Below are 16,761 nucleotides of genomic sequence, written 5' to 3' on the forward strand. Positions count from 1 at the left end.
CCTCTTGCAGGCAAACCTGAAGGCAAAGCTACAGACAAGGGTAAGCTTGCAGTGAAGAATACTGGGCTCCAGCGCTCCTCTTCTGATGCTGGCCGGGATCGCCTGAGTGATGCTAAGAAGCCTCCCTCAGGCATTGCTCGTCCTTCCACTTCCGGATCCTTTGGCTACAAGAAGCCTCCTCCTGCCACAGGCACAGCCACGGTCATGCAGACTGGTGGCTCAGCCACTCTCAGCAAGATCCAGAAGTCCTCAGGCATCCCTGTTAAGCCAGTGAATGGACGCAAGACTAGTTTAGATGTGTCCAACAGTGCTGAGCCTGGATTCCTGGCTCCTGGAGCCCGTTCCAATATCCAGTATCGTAGCCTGCCCCGGCCAGCCAAGTCTAGTTCTATGAGTGTGACTGGTGGGCGAGGTGGGCCTCGCCCTGTTAGCAGCAGCATTGACCCCAGTCTCCTCAGTACTAAGCAGGGAGGCCTTACACCATCCAGATTGAAGGAGCCTTCCAAGGTAGCCAGTGGGCGGACCACTCCAGCCCCTGTCAATCAGACAGATAGGGAAAAGGAGAAGGCCAAGGCCAAGGCTGTGGCTCTGGACTCAGACAACATCTCCCTGAAGAGCACTGGCTCCCCAGAGAGTACTCCCAAGAACCAAGCAAGCCACTCTCCAGCCACCAAGTTGGCCGAGCTGCCACCAACCCCTCTCAGGTACCCCATCTGGCCTTCCTCCTTGTCTGTCTGCTCTGTCACTCCTTAGCCTAGGTAAGACATGGCCTGTCCACTACTGTCTGTAGGCCTTTGCATGGCTCATTCCCCTCTCCTCTCTACACCAAGTTCCTTCTCCCTCTTTCAAAATAGTATTCAAAATTCACCTCATTTATACTATTCCCTGATCAACTCTTAACCTGCCTTCAGCACTTGTATGGGTGGTTTTACTATGCTAATTTATATAGATACCTATTTGTATATTAATTCACTTGTGTCTCCCATGTCCATGTGCCGTCTCCCTCATTAAGAGTAAAGATGCCCCAAGTCAGGTAATGGAGTTCCTCCCAATGTATTTTACTACAGCACTGAGATAAGCCTTATAAGGAAATAGTCAGAAAATGAGAAAACTAAACTAGGATTTCTTTAAGGTCCTATCTGTCTCTTGCTTCTTTGATTCTGTTGTTTTAAATATTTTGTTTTATCTTGACTTCTCTCAGGGCTACAGCTAAGAGCTTTGTCAAGCCACCCTCTATAGCCAATCTAGACAAGGTCAACTCCAACAGTTTGGATCTACCATCCTCCAGTGAAGCCCATACTACGAAAGTCCCAGATCCACATGCTACAAACTCAGCAACTGGGGGCCCTCTCTCTTCTTGTTTCACCCCCAGTCCAGCACCCATCCTGAATATTAACTCAGCCAGCTTCTCCCAGGGCCTGGAGCTAATGAGTGGTTTCAGTGTCCCAAAGGAAACTCGCATGTACCCGAAACTCTCAGGCCTGCACAGGAGCATGGAGTCCCTCCAGATGCCAATGAGCCTGCCCAGTGCCTTCCCCAGTAGTACTCCCATCCCCACCCCACCTGCTGCACCCCCAGAAGAAGAGAGAGAAGAGTTGAATTGGAGTGGAAGCCCCAGAACTGGACAGTTGGACAGGTAAGTGCTTAGAGACAGGGTTCTCTGAACCTGTCCCTGTACCTTTGGCTCATTTTACCATCAGTAATAACTGTCCTGTATTTGCATGCCACTTTGTGGCCTTTCAAAGAATTTCCACATATAGTAAGTGAATTCATTTGCCTCATAATAGCTCCATGAGATAGGCAGGACAGGTGTTTTATATGTATGCATGTTTAATTATTATGCTTTCAAAGGGAGAGACCAGTGCATAAAGAAGTTAAATGGCTTACCCAAGATATCATAAGTAGTGTGACCTTGCATCCAAGGCATTTGTTCCCCATTCCAAAATCATTTCTGTTATATCACCCAGGTTTTCACCTATCATAATATGACCTTTTAATTAACTAACCAAACCCTGATTCCTAATCAAAGAAAAACATTTAACATTTCAGATCAATTTCTCTGGTTGTGAGCCAAGAGGCAGTTGTAGCTGTCTTCTTATTTTGTTTGTAGAGATAAAAGGGGCTCACATTTTGATGTCCTGTGTCCAGGGTCTGCATCCTTCAACTCTTCTTCCAAACCCTGAGTTCTAAGAGGACCCACGTGTTTTTCTTTTTTTATCTCCGTAGTAACCAGCGGGATCGGAACACCCTTCCCAAGAAAGGCCTCAGGTAACCCTTAAATCTGTTTTTTTTTTTTGCCCTATACCGAGGGTTCCTTGTCTGTATGAAAAGTCATACCTTGACCTCTACTAATCCCTCTGTCATGAATTTAATGACCATTTTAACCCAGTCACATGTATGTGGTTCCCATACAAATACTTCCCAGTACCCTGCCCAAGCTTAATACTATGTGTGAGTCAGCCTTGCAGCAAGTGATCAGAGAGGAACAGGTTTGCACATGGACTCACACACTTACCTGTACAAGCCTGTTATCCCAACCCTGGCTGAACTTCCCCTTTGTAATTTTCCTCCCTCACAGTCTGAAGGAGAACAGTTTGCCTCTCACATGCACAAGGGGCAGGACAAACCTGGCTTCACTGTTACGACAGAATTGAATTGTTCAGTCAGGTGATTCCTTCCACCTTAAAGCCCACATATGGGTTCATAAGGTTCTGTTCTGAACTTCAGGGAAGAAGTTCTAATGTCTCTTCTGTCATTTCTGTCTGCACCACAGGAAATCATCCAGATCCTCTGGGAGAAGATGCTGAGTCACTGCCTCTTTTGCTCCCTTCTTAGGCAGCTTTGTCTGCTCCCCTTTTCCTTTTTCTGCTTTCAGAATCTTCTAGCTCTGGTCTAGGTCAGATATCTTCCACACCACCCAAACTTCTGATATCACTTTGTTGCCCAGACTGAGCTGCTCCACTTCTTCCTACAGGTACCAGCTTCAATCCCAGGAGGAGACCAAGGAGAGGCGACACTCCCACACCATTGGTGGGCTGCTGGAATCGGACGACCAGTCAGAGCTGCCTTCCCCACCTGCACTTTCCATGTCCCTGAGTGCAAAGGGCCAGCTTACCAGCATAGGTCAGTGTTTTCATTCACTCACTGTGGTATGGGGTGGAGCAGGGATCACCCTACAGGTGAGGCAAGGCTTGGGTTTCATCTTCTATTTGACACACTGTATTGGGTTGCTTCCTGATACCTCAGTTGATTTCATCCAAAATAAGATTGAAGGAAAAGTGCTCCAAAATCCTAAACTAGAAAGTTGCCCCTGAACACAAGTTGTTCTGAGTCTTTCATAGGATCCTTGTAGTATCGGAATCTGGATGATAGCATGGAAAAAACATACCCAAGGCACAGACATGAGATTAGAACAGTAAGCAGGCAGTCCATTGCCTGAAAGAAGCCACCATACACAGTGCTGCCAGGGCCAGCCGGTGAAAGGGCAGTACTAAATGTTAAGTGGGGAGGAAGGAGGGAAAGCTTGATTGTAAAGCATGGGACCTGCCTCCAAACCCAGGAAAGTCTCGATTCCCATACTTCTGTGGCTGGGCCAGGGCCATCCTAGCCCTGAAGGCAGAGCTGTCTGAGACATGTTCTGGTCACACCCTTTCTAAAACCTAAGGGAGAAAGCAAAGCTAGGAAAGAAGGAAATGACTCTGATTCAGAGACAGGGGACTGAAGTGAGGGGTGGGAGTCAGGGAAGAAACTTCAGGTAGAGGGCCTGGCCCCAGCACAGAAGCACACCAGCCCTGATTCTGAGAAGTAATATGCCACGATTAGCCTAACAGGACTTTGTTTAAGACAGTTCTTAGGATAGGCCTGTTGTTTGCTTGTTGCATCTTCCTGAACTTATCTACTTTTTCCTCTGAGAGAAAGAAAACAATAAGGAAAAGTCAAGGACTTACAATGTGCCTGTGTAATGACTGTGGGGAATTTGAGGAAAGACTTGGAAGGAAACTCTTCTCAAGGAAATATCATTTGGTCTCCAAATTAGGGTTATTAAGTGAAGGATGTGACCAGCTTGTTCTCCATCTCCATTGAGGAGATGCATTTACACTGCAGGATGAGAGACGGGGCAAAACAGTAAACACACCTTACTGATTCGAAAAGGCATAAGAGAGAGTTGGTGTGAAATCTCCTTCTGCCAGGTCTTTGCAAGTAGATTAGACATCCATCTGCCTGTGTAGAGAATAGACAGGGTAGCTGCATGTGGCTGTCAATCCCTGAAAGGCTATAATCCTAGTGAAGGGCAAAGGGAAGGGCTCCCCAGGTCAACAGGGAATCAGATAAGCCCAACTTCACAGCAGATTCCATGAGCCTTACCTGACACTGTCACCTGCACTGTCTTCTGGCCTTCTAGCCAGGGAGAGCTGGGCAAAGAGGATCGTATCTCTTGATATTTTACAACTGACCCAGTAACCCAGAATGATACTGCTTTTGGGGAACAGCATTCCATAATGCCAAAACCCCATGGATCCCCTAGCTAAGCCCATCTCTAATGAATTCTTCTTCTTCATTCAGATCTTAGTCTTGGTCTGAATTTCTCAGTCCCCCCAAGCTGCCACTTATATTTTAGAAAATCACAGCATCCCATTTTCATCGACACATCCATGTGATGCGAAGGTTTCATAAAAGCAGCCAAGCCCCCAACCTAACCTTCAAAGGCAACGACTCTGGGGAAGGCAGCAGGGTCCTGGGAAGTTCTTTAAAATAGGAACTGTTCTTCACCCTTTATTCCAGATAGCAAGGTTCTTTTCCATTAGGGCCTGACCGCCCCAGGAGGGACCCCATTCCTACCACTAGCGGCTTGCACACTCCCACGGTCCCACCCACCCCGTCCTCTCCTGTCTTCTCACCATCAGCCTCTCATCCTCCTGGTACTCCATTCCCCATGGGACCAGAGAGCTGATGACCCTGCCTCTTCTCCTGCCCTCCCCTTCCATCTCCTGTCCCCTTCCCTCTGTCCTTCCAGTGAGTCCCACTGCGGCCACCACGCCAAGAATCACCCGCTCCAACAGCATCCCCACCCACGAGGCGGCCTTCGAGCTGTACAGCGGCTCCCAAATGGGGAGCACCCTGTCCCTGGCCGAGAGACCCAAGGGAATGATTCGGTCAGGATCCTTCCGAGATCCCACGGATGATGGTGAGACTTCATGCCAGCGCGGTTCACGCTCATTCCAGCTCTGCTGGGTCCCCTCACCCGCCACCACTTCCACTACCACCACTGCCACCACCACACACACATATATATGATTCACAGAGCATCCAGCTGGGGCCATTTCAGTTCTTTCTTCCCATCCCTTTGAAGGGTCTGGGGGCCCAGAAACCTTGGGTGGCACCACCTAGCACCTGGGCTTTGGGATGGAGCATCTACCATTGGGGCTGGGGGAGGGGAATTGAGCATGGCAGAGTTAAATGGTACCCATCAGAGTGCTTTGAAAACCATAGTTCCTATCCTCCTCGTTCTAGTAATAGTCTTTCCTCCCCACAGTCTCACAAAATATATGAAAAGATTAAAGGGACATAATCATAGCTCTTAAATCCTTTAGAATTAGGCATCTCATTCCTCTTTCAAAAATGTTCCAAAGCTTAGCCTCAGGGAGGACCATATGGTTGTTGGTGGCGATCCAGGTGTTAAGGTTGGTCAAAGCCTGGAGGACCAGGCTTTCTGGTAGTCCAGATCTCCCATTATTATTTTCAGCGTTCTTACTAAAAACAGGAGGCATTCCTTGCAGACAATACTTCAGTTCTCTCAGTAGGGCTCAGCATGAGTATTCCTCACTTACTTTTTTTTATTGGAATGTTCCCAAGGATCCTAGGCAAGTGTCCCAGTGCTGAGAAGAAAAAGGCAAGGCAGAATTGCAGTGTCTGAGCAGCTCTGATAAGAAACTCACCTCCTCTGCAGCTAAAGCACTGTCCTAATTGGGAAGATGATGCCTACCCAAAAATCTCATTTACCTCTCCCTAAATCCTTGTGCCCCTCGGAGCAGGCTGAGCAAGGGACCACCACACCTAAGCTGCTAGAGAATGTAGACTGAAAGAGACAACCTCTACTCAGCACCTTATCTGCTCAGCAGAAACCTGCTTTGGGCTGTTGTGATATCAGTTGGGTTCCCTATTCTGTTCTTTCTGTTTGCTCCAGATACCCTCCAGAATCAAAATCCAAACTCCTGCTTTAGGGCTCTCCCCAGGAACCCCTTATCCCTGCACAGTCTATTAACTCTTTGTGTTCTGCTTCTCTTTCAGTTCATGGCTCCGTGCTGTCCCTGGCCTCCAGTGCCTCCTCCACTTACTCCTCAGTAAGAGCATTAACTTCACTTCCTCCTTCATCCCCTCTCCTGTCTATCCCATCTCTCTCTAGAACCTCCTTTGTTTAGGTAACTGGGTGAGGGATGGGGTGGAGATACTACTAACTCTTCATTGTGCCTTATGGATCCAGGGTGGGATGGGAAAGATGCCTAGAGCTTAGATCACTGAATCCGGTGCTTCAGCTCCTCAGTGATCTTCCGGGTCTTTCCACCAACTCTTGAGCAATTGTGGTGCTTTTTGTTCCCCTCCCTTGAAAAACTGAGAATCCCCTTGTTATAGAGTCCTTTCTGTGCCATGGAAGTGGGAATCATTTATGGCAAGGTAAGATGAGTGGGTTCCAAGGACTCTGGAATTCTAATAGAATAGAGTTCACTAAGGGTTTATTAGCAAACTCTGCTGATGAACTCTGGGTACTGCATTTGGCTATTAGGTATTCCCTGATTCTGAGATTTGTTCTCCTTAATTCTTTACTCCTTCATGTTGCTGGCAATAAGGATTAGTCTTCAGACCAATCGAAGTTCATTTCTTAGCCTTCTCGGAAATTACAAAATTGGCTCCAGAGAAATCTTTTATTTGAACTCTCATGTAGGGGCTATGCTGAATCCTATGAGGAGCCAGGGCCAGGAAACAGAGTTTCAGTCTCTTTGTGCCTCTGAACAATGCTTCTTCAGGTTCTCTACCTTGCCACCAGGGCCTAGTTTCTTCACCTCCATAGTAACTACTTCCTTTCTCTCTCTTTCTCTCCTTCTGTGCTCCCTGCTTCAGGCTGAGGAGAGGATGCAATCTGAGGTAGGGTGTGAAACCTTTGTCTCTGCTTGTTAACATCACTGCACCCCATTTTTCTTCCAAATCTTAGACATATTCTGCTGCTATTAGTTTGTGTTTCCCTTCTTTTTGCAGCAAATCCGGAAGCTTCGTAGGGAGCTGGAATCATCCCAGGAAAAAGTGGCCACCTTGACATCTCAGCTTTCTGCCAATGTAAGTACCATTAAGTATGGACAGACCCAGGCACTTATTTTGTCTGTGAATTAGGGAAGGAGCATTAGCTGAAAAAGTATACCTGGGCTTAATCTCCAAGGGAGTACATCCTCTTCCTAGCTCTCTGAAGAAGATTTGAGAATGTCCTTCTCCTTTTCCAAACTTCAATTTTTGTAAAGAACCATTTTTGCCCCCACCAAATTAATAGATACGGATGTGTTCTTGTCTATTAAGTTCTCTGACCTCCCTAGAGAAAGGAAAGAGGATTATTATTGGTTGTGCCTTGAGGTAGAAACAACCTCGCCATTGGCCATGAACAGGAATAGTTATGTAATATAATAACAGGGTCCTTGGAGCCCTTTACCACTGCTCTGGGACACGTTCATGTCTTTATTCACATCACCTAATTGCGCAGGCCCAGAACTGGTCATCAGAATCCTGCATGGGACCATGACACCACTTAGAAACCAACTCCCACTCTAGTCTAACTCCTTTACTCAGAACTGCCTCTTCCTAGTCACCTCTTTGGGCAGCTGGCAAAAATGAAATGAGCTTTAGGTTGGGAGCTAGAATTCTCTGTTTCTACCCTCAACCTGCTCTCAGTGTCTATGTAGAATGAGTTGTTCTCTTACTTTAGGCTTTGGTTTTTCTGCTCTGTTTGATGAGCGTAAATTAAGCCACCTCCTTGAACTAGGCTGTGGTAATTTCTCCCCTGTAACTGAGTTACAGAGAACATAAGATCCATTTTCCCCAAAGCTGTAAACAACAGCTGAGCCGGATCTGCAGGAGCTTTCCAAATATTTGCACAAAAGTAACTATGTCTTCAATTTCCGCAGTCATTTCTGGTTTTTTCTCTTCCTTCCTCTCTGGGGAACCCAGCTGTCAAGCCTGGGGGCTATCCCTTGGAATCAGGTAGAAGTCTTTCCACCAAGATTTTGCATATATCCAATATATTTCAACAATAATTCCTAGCTACATTGATTATTCTCTTTACTTTCTTTTCCCAAATCCTCATTTCATAGGTTGTATACTTACCAGTTTCCTTGAGGCTCATATCAAGAAATTTTCTTACTTTTGGGGTCCCATAAGAATTGCAATATAAACAAGAACCATCTCTTCTCTACCCTGTGCCCCAACCACCAAGGCCAGGTCACGTCCTGCACAACCCAGGAAATTCATGTCTGGGAGATGCTGGGGAGAGAGGCGCCAGGGAGGTAGAGAACATTATTATGTCTGATTCATTTACACTGCAATCTGTCAACCATCGTGCTGTCAAGGCTGGGCTAGAGCCAAAGAAATGAATTTAGAGGGTGATTTTTCTTAGAACAGGAAGTTCCCTTCGGCTAAGAGAGAACAAACTAAACACCCAGACATGGTGGGTTCTGAATCTTAGAGACAGATTTTTGCTCAGGGTCACAGCCCTCCCCCTAACAGGAGACATGATGCCAGAACTCTTATAAGGTTCCATAGCTCTCCTCAGGATTCCCTGATTCCAGGCTGAGATTCTGTCATGTTCCGTGGAACCTCCCGGCTACTGAAGCTGAGGCTACATCTTAGATAGGGAGGGGCCCCAAACCACATTACCCCTCCCAAATGGTAGCCTTTTTACAGCATCACTACTTAGCCCTGAGTTCTTATATACCCCCTTATCTGAGGCTGGGGATTAGAGAAAGGGTCAGACCAGGGAGAGGAAATATGGGAGACTGAGGGGAGGAAAGCCCAGCCAGAATAAAGGGAGTCCCCAGATGACAAGAGGCCAATATAAAAAAACAGACAGGAAGCCAGGGGTTCTTGGGGTCTCTCATAAGTGGGAGATTTCCAGGGTCTACAAGCAGTTAGTTTACAGACAGATGCAGTAGATACAGAGAAGCAAATAAGAGAAGACATGAGGTCAAGAAGACAGGAGCTCCCTGTGCAGTGGGAGAAAGTAAACTGCTCAGTGTCATGACATGTATCTGCTAAGGAGCCCAGGCCTGGAAAGATTTTTAGTAAAAGTGGTAGAGGAGGCTCAGATGGGCACAAAGGGATGCCTACAGCCAAGATCAAATGAAAGTAGACTCCAGCCATGTTTGAAGAGCACTGGATGGAAGCTAGAGATGACCCAATAGGTAAGAAGAATTACTTGCAGACAGGAAGCAGTAAGAGTGTATCACAGGGATCTTAGAGCTCTGTATGAAGGACCTGCCAAGAATATGCCCATCATTTTTTCCTAAGGTTAACAATTTGCTTAGATCCTCTCCACTGATGGCTATTTTTCCATCCCTGAATGGACTGACCCCCTTTTTGTCCCTTGCCTCATTCCTTTCACCTTTCTCACTCATCTTGCTGCCACCTGGCCAGGTAGAGTTCATATCATGCAGGGAGTCATATTTGCTCCAAGTAGCCTTAGCTCCATTAGCACCTTTCCCCAGCCTGCTCTTATCCTGAGGGCTGATTGGAATCTTTCATTCCACATGAAACACACCTGACACCTAGTGACCAAACTGTGGAATCCCCTCTGAAGTTTCTTGAGCTACCTCTGTCCATTCCTGCAAAGTGGAGCCTGAGGACTCCAGGAAAAAGGAACTGCTCCAGAGCTAGAACTAGTTAAGAACAGAGGACCACCCTAGGAACAGGGGTAGAAGAGATGTACCAGTTGATGTACCTTTCCTGGGAGGTTACCTGAATCCATGGGAACCAGCCCTCTAGACAATGGAAGAGTTAAACCAAAATAACAGGAATGACGCTAGAGGTGGCAGCCCTTTCACCAAGCCTGCTACCCTACATAACATATAGAACAGAAAGGCAGCTCCACCTCTGGGAGATGACAGGTATGGGGTTTCAACTTTTCAAGGGCCTCCAAAGCCTGCCCTACCCTCATACTACCTGTGTCACTTCATTATTCAAGAAGCTGGTCCCTGCCAAAAAATTCCATTAGGTCAGAAAGCTGTGGATTCCACTTCTTCTGTTCAGGGAAATCGATATTAAAAACACCAAGAGGTTTGTGGGCATTGATCAGCTCTGAAACATAAAATACCAGCCAGTACAACTTGCCATGTCAGTCTTTTCCATTTCCCAAGACTCACACAGCTTAGGAACCTCCTTACCTGTTTGTTTCAGGCTAATCTAGTGGCTGCTTTTGAGCAGAGCCTGGTGAATATGACATCCCGCCTACGACACCTGGCAGAGACAGCAGAAGAGAAGGTGAGTGCCCGGGAGGGGTTCGGGATGATGCAGTTGAGGGGGGTTCTCCTAGACAGAGAGGCTAAGGCTAACCTTCTCTCCTTTCTCATGAGTACCAATTTCTCCCTCTCTTTCTGTCACCTTGATTTCTCGCCCTGCCTCTCAATACAGTGTGAACATATTCCTCAACCTGGTTTCTTTCCCTTCCCTTTCAAGTCTGGTAGAATTCCAGGCCCTAGCCCACTGCCTGGTCTATAGTAGGTGCTCCTGATACCAACTTATGACACCATCTTCATGTTTCTCTTAGGATACCGAGCTGCTGGATTTGCGAGAAACCATAGACTTTCTGAAGAAAAAGAACTCTGAGGCTCAGGCAGTCATTCAGGGAGCCCTTAATGCCTCAGAAACCACACCTAAAGGTAGGGCATCCAGTGGGAACAGGAATGGGGTGAGTGGAAGATTACTACAGATTTTTACTGCGTGCGCACAATAAGCCAGGTCCCATATCAAACTTCTGGAAGATCAAGGCCTTTTGATGCTGTGGACAGGTCAATGAGTGTCAGGGGCATAACCACACCATCCAGGGACTGAGGGAGAGGAGAGGAAACATCATCTCCAAGAGTCGGTACTCTCCCGACCCCTTAGATCCAAGCCAAAAAGTTGTCAAGGGCAAACATTAAAATAACACTTTTAATTTTTATATAATATTTTGTACGTGCAGACATATATATATATATATATATATATAATTGTTCTTAGAACTCATTTCACTGAGGGGGATGCAGCCTGCTCTTCAAATGAGATGACCAAAGATCACATGGGTGGCATGTGGCTCAAATGACAAGTCTGCCTTGGCATTTATAACCAAGCAGACACGCACTGCTGGAGAAAGTCAAAAGGAATGGTAATCAGCCATGTAGGAGACAGAGGGGAGGAAAAACACTGTGATATCTAACTCTAGACAGCCCTTCTCTATAGCTTGACAATCTTCTTACTTGTCCAAAGTCTGTTTTCTTTTTCATTCCACTATCAGTTATTCCCACCTCTCATCACTTTTCTCAAGCCCCTCATCCCACAATCATCTACCCAAATCTGAGCATAAGACTTTGCCTCCTCCTTTGTCAAGAAAATAAACATCTTCTCGTGAGAACTCCATTGGCGATATAGCCCCCCACCCCTTCAGTTTACGTTCATCCTATCCTTATTTATTTTTCCTTCATTTTGTTGAAAGTTGCTATCCCTCCTAGTCAAGAATGGCCCCTGATCTAAAGCTTTAGGATGCCCCCTGTAGCTAAATTATACCTCTAAACACATTCTTTTCCACATCTCTTAATATCTATTTACTCCTTCCCCTCTGCTGATAAATTTGTGAAAGGCTCTTGTATCTTCAAGCAGAAAAAAGATGTATCAACCTTATGTACCCTCCAACTACAATCTTATCTTTCTTACCTTCACAGCCAAATTTACATTACCACCTCCCACATCCAATCCCACCATAATTATGCTTCTGTAAACATCACCCTACTGAAACTGTTCTCATTAAAGTTACCAGTGACCTCCATTGTTTTAAAATCCAACTTATAATTTTTAGTATTTTGACTTCTGTAAAATGGATATAACACCTAACCAGAAGTTTATTGCAATGATTAAATCAGATAACATATATATAACATCCAGCACAGTGCCAAGCATCTATGTTGAAATAAAAAAAGCTTCTCCTCTACTCACATACCACCTCCAGTCTCTCAGTATTTCTGAGATTTGCTCTAATATCTTTGTCACTGAAATTCTTCCCCTAGCTTCTGAGTCATCATTCCTGTCCTGGTCTCTTCCTACTACTGTATGTCATGGAACTCATTCCTTTTCTTCTACTTACTCCTTAAACACTGCTAGCTTTCAGGGCTCTAATCCCAGGATTTACATCTATCCTGTAGCTTCTATAACAACTTTTTTAATTGAAATATAATCCACATACCATAAAATTTACCCTATAAAAAGGTACAATTTAGTAGTTTGTAGCATACTCACAATATTGTGCAACCATCACCGCTATCTAATTCCAGAACATTTTCTCATTCCCAAAAGAAATGGTGTACCCATTAGCAGTCACTCCCCATTTACCCCTACCTGCAACCCTGGCCCTTAGCAGTCACCAATTTAGGATTTGCCTATTCTAAACATTTCATATAAATGGAATCATATAACATGTGATCTTTTGTGACTAGCTTATTTCACTTAGCATAATGTTTTCAAGATTCATCCATGCCATAGTATATATTTGTACATCATTTCTTTTTATTGCCAGTTAAATCCTATTGTATGGCTATACCACGTTTGTTTATCCATTCATCAGTTGAAGGACATGTGGGTTGTTTTCACGTTTTATGTTTTGCTTAGTATAAATAATGTTGCTATGAACATCCATGCTCAGATTTTTTGTGTGACCATGTTTTCAGTTCTCTAGTAGGATTGCTGGGTCATAAGTCCTTTATAATTTTTGAAGAACTTCCACAACACTGCTTTCCAAAGTAGCCGCACCATTTTACATTCCCACCCACAAATATGAGGGCTCCAGTTTCTCCATATCCTCCTTAACTGTCTGTCTTTTTTACTATAGCTTAGATCCTAATAGGTATGAAATGGTATTTCATTGTGGTTTTGATTTGCATTTCCCTGATGGCTAAGGATATTGAACATCTTTTCATATACTTATTGTCCATTTGTATATTTTCATGGAGAAATACCTATTCAAATCCTTTGCCCATTTTTATTTTTTCATTTTTTTAATGTTTTAATTTTTTAAAAATATAACAACAAACATTCTTTTTAAATTAATCTTTCAATTTTTAAAAAATATAACAACAGACACAGACATTCTTAACATATGATCATTCCATTCTACATATATAATCAGTAATTCACAATATCATCACATAGTTGCATATTCATCATCATGATCATTTCTTAGAACATTTGCATCAGTTCTGAAAAAGAAATAAAAAGACAACAGAAAAAATTCATACATACCGTACTCCTTACCCTTCCCTTTCATTGATCACTAACATTTCAATCTACTAATTTAGTTTAACATTTGTTCCCCCTTTTATTTATTTTTATTCCATATGTTTTACTCATCTGTTGATAAGGTAGATAAAAGGAGCATCAGACACAAGACTTTCACAATCACACAGTCACATTGTGAAAGCTATATCATTATACAATCATATTCAAGAAACATGGCTATTGGAACACAGCTTTACATTTTCAGACAGTTCCCTTCAGCCTCTTCATTACATCTTGACTAACAAGGGGATACCTATTTAATGCATAAGAATAACCTCCGGGATAACCTCACAACTCTGTTTGGAATCTCTCAGCCATTCACACTTTATTTTTTCTCATTTCTCTCTTCCCCCTTTTGGTTGAGAAGGTTGTCTCAATTTCTTGTTGCTGAGTCCTAGCTCATTCTAGGATTTCTGTCCCACGTTGCCAGGAAGGTCCACACCCCTGAGAGTCATGTCCCACGTAGAGAGCGGGAGGACAGCAAGTTTGCTTGTTGTGTTGGCTGGAGAGAGAGGCCACATCTGAGCAACAAAAGAGGTTCTCTTGGGGGTGACTCTTAGGCCTAATTTTAAGGAGGCTTGACCTATCCTTTGCAGGGTTAAGTTTCATATGAACAAACCCCAGGATTGGGGGTTCAGCCTGTTGCTTTGGTTGTCCTCACTGCTTGTGAGAATATCAAGAATTCCCCACTCGGGTAATTGGAGCTGAAGGGATACAGACTGTGCAGCAGGACTAGATACAAAAACTCTAAAATGGATAACACAATAATACCTAATTGTAAAGTAATCATGTTAAAACACTGAATGAAGCTGCATCTGAGCTATAGGTTTTTTTTTTTGTTGTTGTTGTTGTTTGTTTTTTGTTTGTTTTTGTCTGTCTGGTTGTTTTTTTGTTTGTTTTTTTTGTTTTTACTATTATTATTACTTTTATTTTTTTTCTCTATATTAACATTCTATATCTTTTTCTGTTGTGTTGCTAGTTCTTCTAAACCGATGCAAACGTACTAAGAAACGATGATTATGTATCTATGTGATGATGTTAAGAATTACTGATTGCATATGTAGAATGGTATGATTTCTAAATGTTGGGTTAATTTCTTTTTTTTCTTTTTTCCGTTAATTAATAAAAAAAAAAAAAAAAAAAAAAGAATTCCCCACTTGGGGAAGTTGAATTTTCCCCCTTTCTCACCATTCCCCCAAGGGGACTTTCCTTTGCCCATTTTTAAATCAGGTTATTTGTTTATTGTTGAGTTTTCAGAATTCTTTATATATTCTGAACACTAGGACCTTAACAGACATATGATTTTCAAATACTTCATTCCATTCCACGGGTTGTCTTTTCACGTTCTTGATAGTGCGCTTTGTATCACAATATTTTTTTCATTTTTATGAAGTCCAGTTTATCTATTATGTTCTTTGGTTGTTAGTGCTTTAGGTGTTGTATCTAAGAAACCATTACCTAATCCAAGTCTTGGAAATTTACTCCTCTCTTTTCTTCAAAAGGTTTTATAGTTTTAGATCTTACATTTAGGTCCTTGATCCATTTTGAGTTAATTTGGAACATGGTGTGATATAGGGGTTTAACTTCATTCTTTTGCATGTGGATTGTTGTCCTGGAACCATTTGTTGAAAAAACTTGTTCTTTTCCCCCATTTAATTGTCTTGGCACCCTTGTCAAAAATCACTGACCATAAATATATGGTTTATTTCTGAATTCTCAGTTCTATTCCATTTGTCTACATGTTTGTCCTTATGTCAGTATCACACTGTCTTGATTACTGTAGCTGTGTAGTAAGTTTTGATATCAGGAAGTATAAGTCCTCCAACTTGTTCTTTTTCAAGATTGTTTTGACTCTTCAGAGCCCCTTGCATTTCCATATGGATTTCAGGATCAGTTTGTCAATTTCTACAAAAAGAAAAAAAGCAGCTGGAATTTTTATATCTATTATATTGAGTCTGAGAATCAAATTGAAGAATATTACCATCTTAATAATATTAAGTCTTCCAATCCATGACCATGACATATCTTATCTTCTTTAATTTCTTTCAGTGATAGTTTGTAGTTTTCTCAGTATATGTCTTTCACCTCCTTCACCTCCTTTCACCTAAATTTATTCCTAGCTATTTAATCTTTAGATGTTATTGGAAATGGAATTGTTTTCCTAATTTTATTTTTGTATTATTCATTACTAGTATATAGAAATACAATTAATTTTTGCATATTCATCTTATATCCCTGCAAACTTGCTGAACATGTTTATTAGCTAGATGGTTTTTATACCCTCTTCTTAATCTATTTATCTATCTAGATCATTGTCCTGAGTTCTAGATCTCTATTTCCAACTACGTTAGCACATTTCCACTTAGATACCCACATAGTTATCTCAATCTCAACATGTTCAAAAGTAGAACTCATTCCCTTTACCCCCCTTACAAATATACAAACAACCATATCCCTTCTGCAGTTTTTCCCATCTCAGCATAATACCCTCATCTAGCTAAGGTTAAGGGTATTATCACCAGCCTAGTCATCTGTGCCACTAACATGACCATCCTTGACTTTTCTCTGTTTCACCCCCCCAAGTTAGTCCTAAACCCTATATAGTTTTCAGTTATTTATCTTTTCTGTATTGTCACTACCTCACTACCTTGGTTCAGATTTTCATCATTCTTCTCCTGGATTTATTGCAATAGTTTCCTAATTAGTCTAGCCTTGCTCCAGTCCTTCCTCCATACTACTCCTAGAGTAATCTGATCATGTTGATCAAGAACAGAAATCATTCTGATTTGAATATGGACTAGATATTTGATGATAAAGAATTAATTACTGATAATAGCAGTTGACAGGATGGCAGTATAAAATGCTCCAGGGTCTGTTCCTCCCACAGAATCTTTGAACAACCAGCAAAAACAAGGAGAGCCAGAACCTTACTCAGAACCCCAGAAAAATCAGTCTGCACTCCCATCAGCAGTCTCTGGCCTTGTTCTGGAGTGAACAGAGTAACCCCTTTATGCATACTGGGGTATGTACACATCGGTGCCAAGCTATTACAGACAGCCTGAAAGACTCAAACAGGAAACTCCTATCTGGTTTGACCTCCCAAGACTTGCCCTCCAGGCAGAAGTAGCTTGCACACATTTAAAGCAGTGTAAGAAACTAAGTCTAAGCAGCCCAGAGCAAAGGATCACCTGCTTTAAATCATACAAT

The 16,761-nt window shown here is 43.2% G+C and overlaps 1 protein-coding gene and 1 long non-coding RNA gene across 11 annotated transcripts in view; one reads left to right on the forward strand and one right to left on the reverse strand.

Moving 5' to 3' along the window:
* Positions 1-16,761, forward strand: part of NAV1 (neuron navigator 1) — a 277,062-nt gene that overhangs the window by 212,844 nt on the left and 47,457 nt on the right. For 5 of the 8 annotated variants that reach the window (XM_077157383.1, XM_077157389.1, XM_077157384.1 and 2 more), the window contains 10 exons: positions 11-704; positions 1,202-1,636; positions 2,227-2,268; positions 2,975-3,123; positions 5,015-5,185; positions 6,289-6,341; positions 7,117-7,140; positions 7,252-7,329; positions 10,429-10,512; positions 10,799-10,910. In XM_077157383.1, the coding sequence (XP_077013498.1) occupies positions 11-704; positions 1,202-1,636; positions 2,227-2,268; positions 2,975-3,123; positions 5,015-5,185; positions 6,289-6,341; positions 7,117-7,140; positions 7,252-7,329; positions 10,429-10,512; positions 10,799-10,910 (1,842 nt within the window). The remainder of the gene's footprint in view (positions 1-10; positions 705-1,201; positions 1,637-2,226; positions 2,269-2,974; positions 3,124-5,014; positions 5,186-6,288; positions 6,342-7,116; positions 7,141-7,251; positions 7,330-10,428; positions 10,513-10,798; positions 10,911-16,761) is intronic. The other 3 variants (XM_077157386.1, XM_077157387.1, XM_077157388.1) reach the window with 3 other exon arrangements.
* LOC143680846 (uncharacterized) overlaps positions 14,846-16,761 on the reverse strand; it is a 38,574-nt gene continuing 36,658 nt past the window's right edge. For all 3 annotated transcript variants that reach the window (XR_013174207.1, XR_013174206.1, XR_013174205.1), the window contains one exon: positions 14,846-15,459. This is a non-coding gene — a long non-coding RNA (uncharacterized LOC143680846). The remainder of the gene's footprint in view (positions 15,460-16,761) is intronic.

The sequence above is a fragment of the Tamandua tetradactyla genome, chromosome 4 (genome assembly GCF_023851605.1).
Source record: "Tamandua tetradactyla isolate mTamTet1 chromosome 4, mTamTet1.pri, whole genome shotgun sequence".
Taxonomy (NCBI): Eukaryota; Metazoa; Chordata; class Mammalia; order Pilosa; family Myrmecophagidae; genus Tamandua; species Tamandua tetradactyla.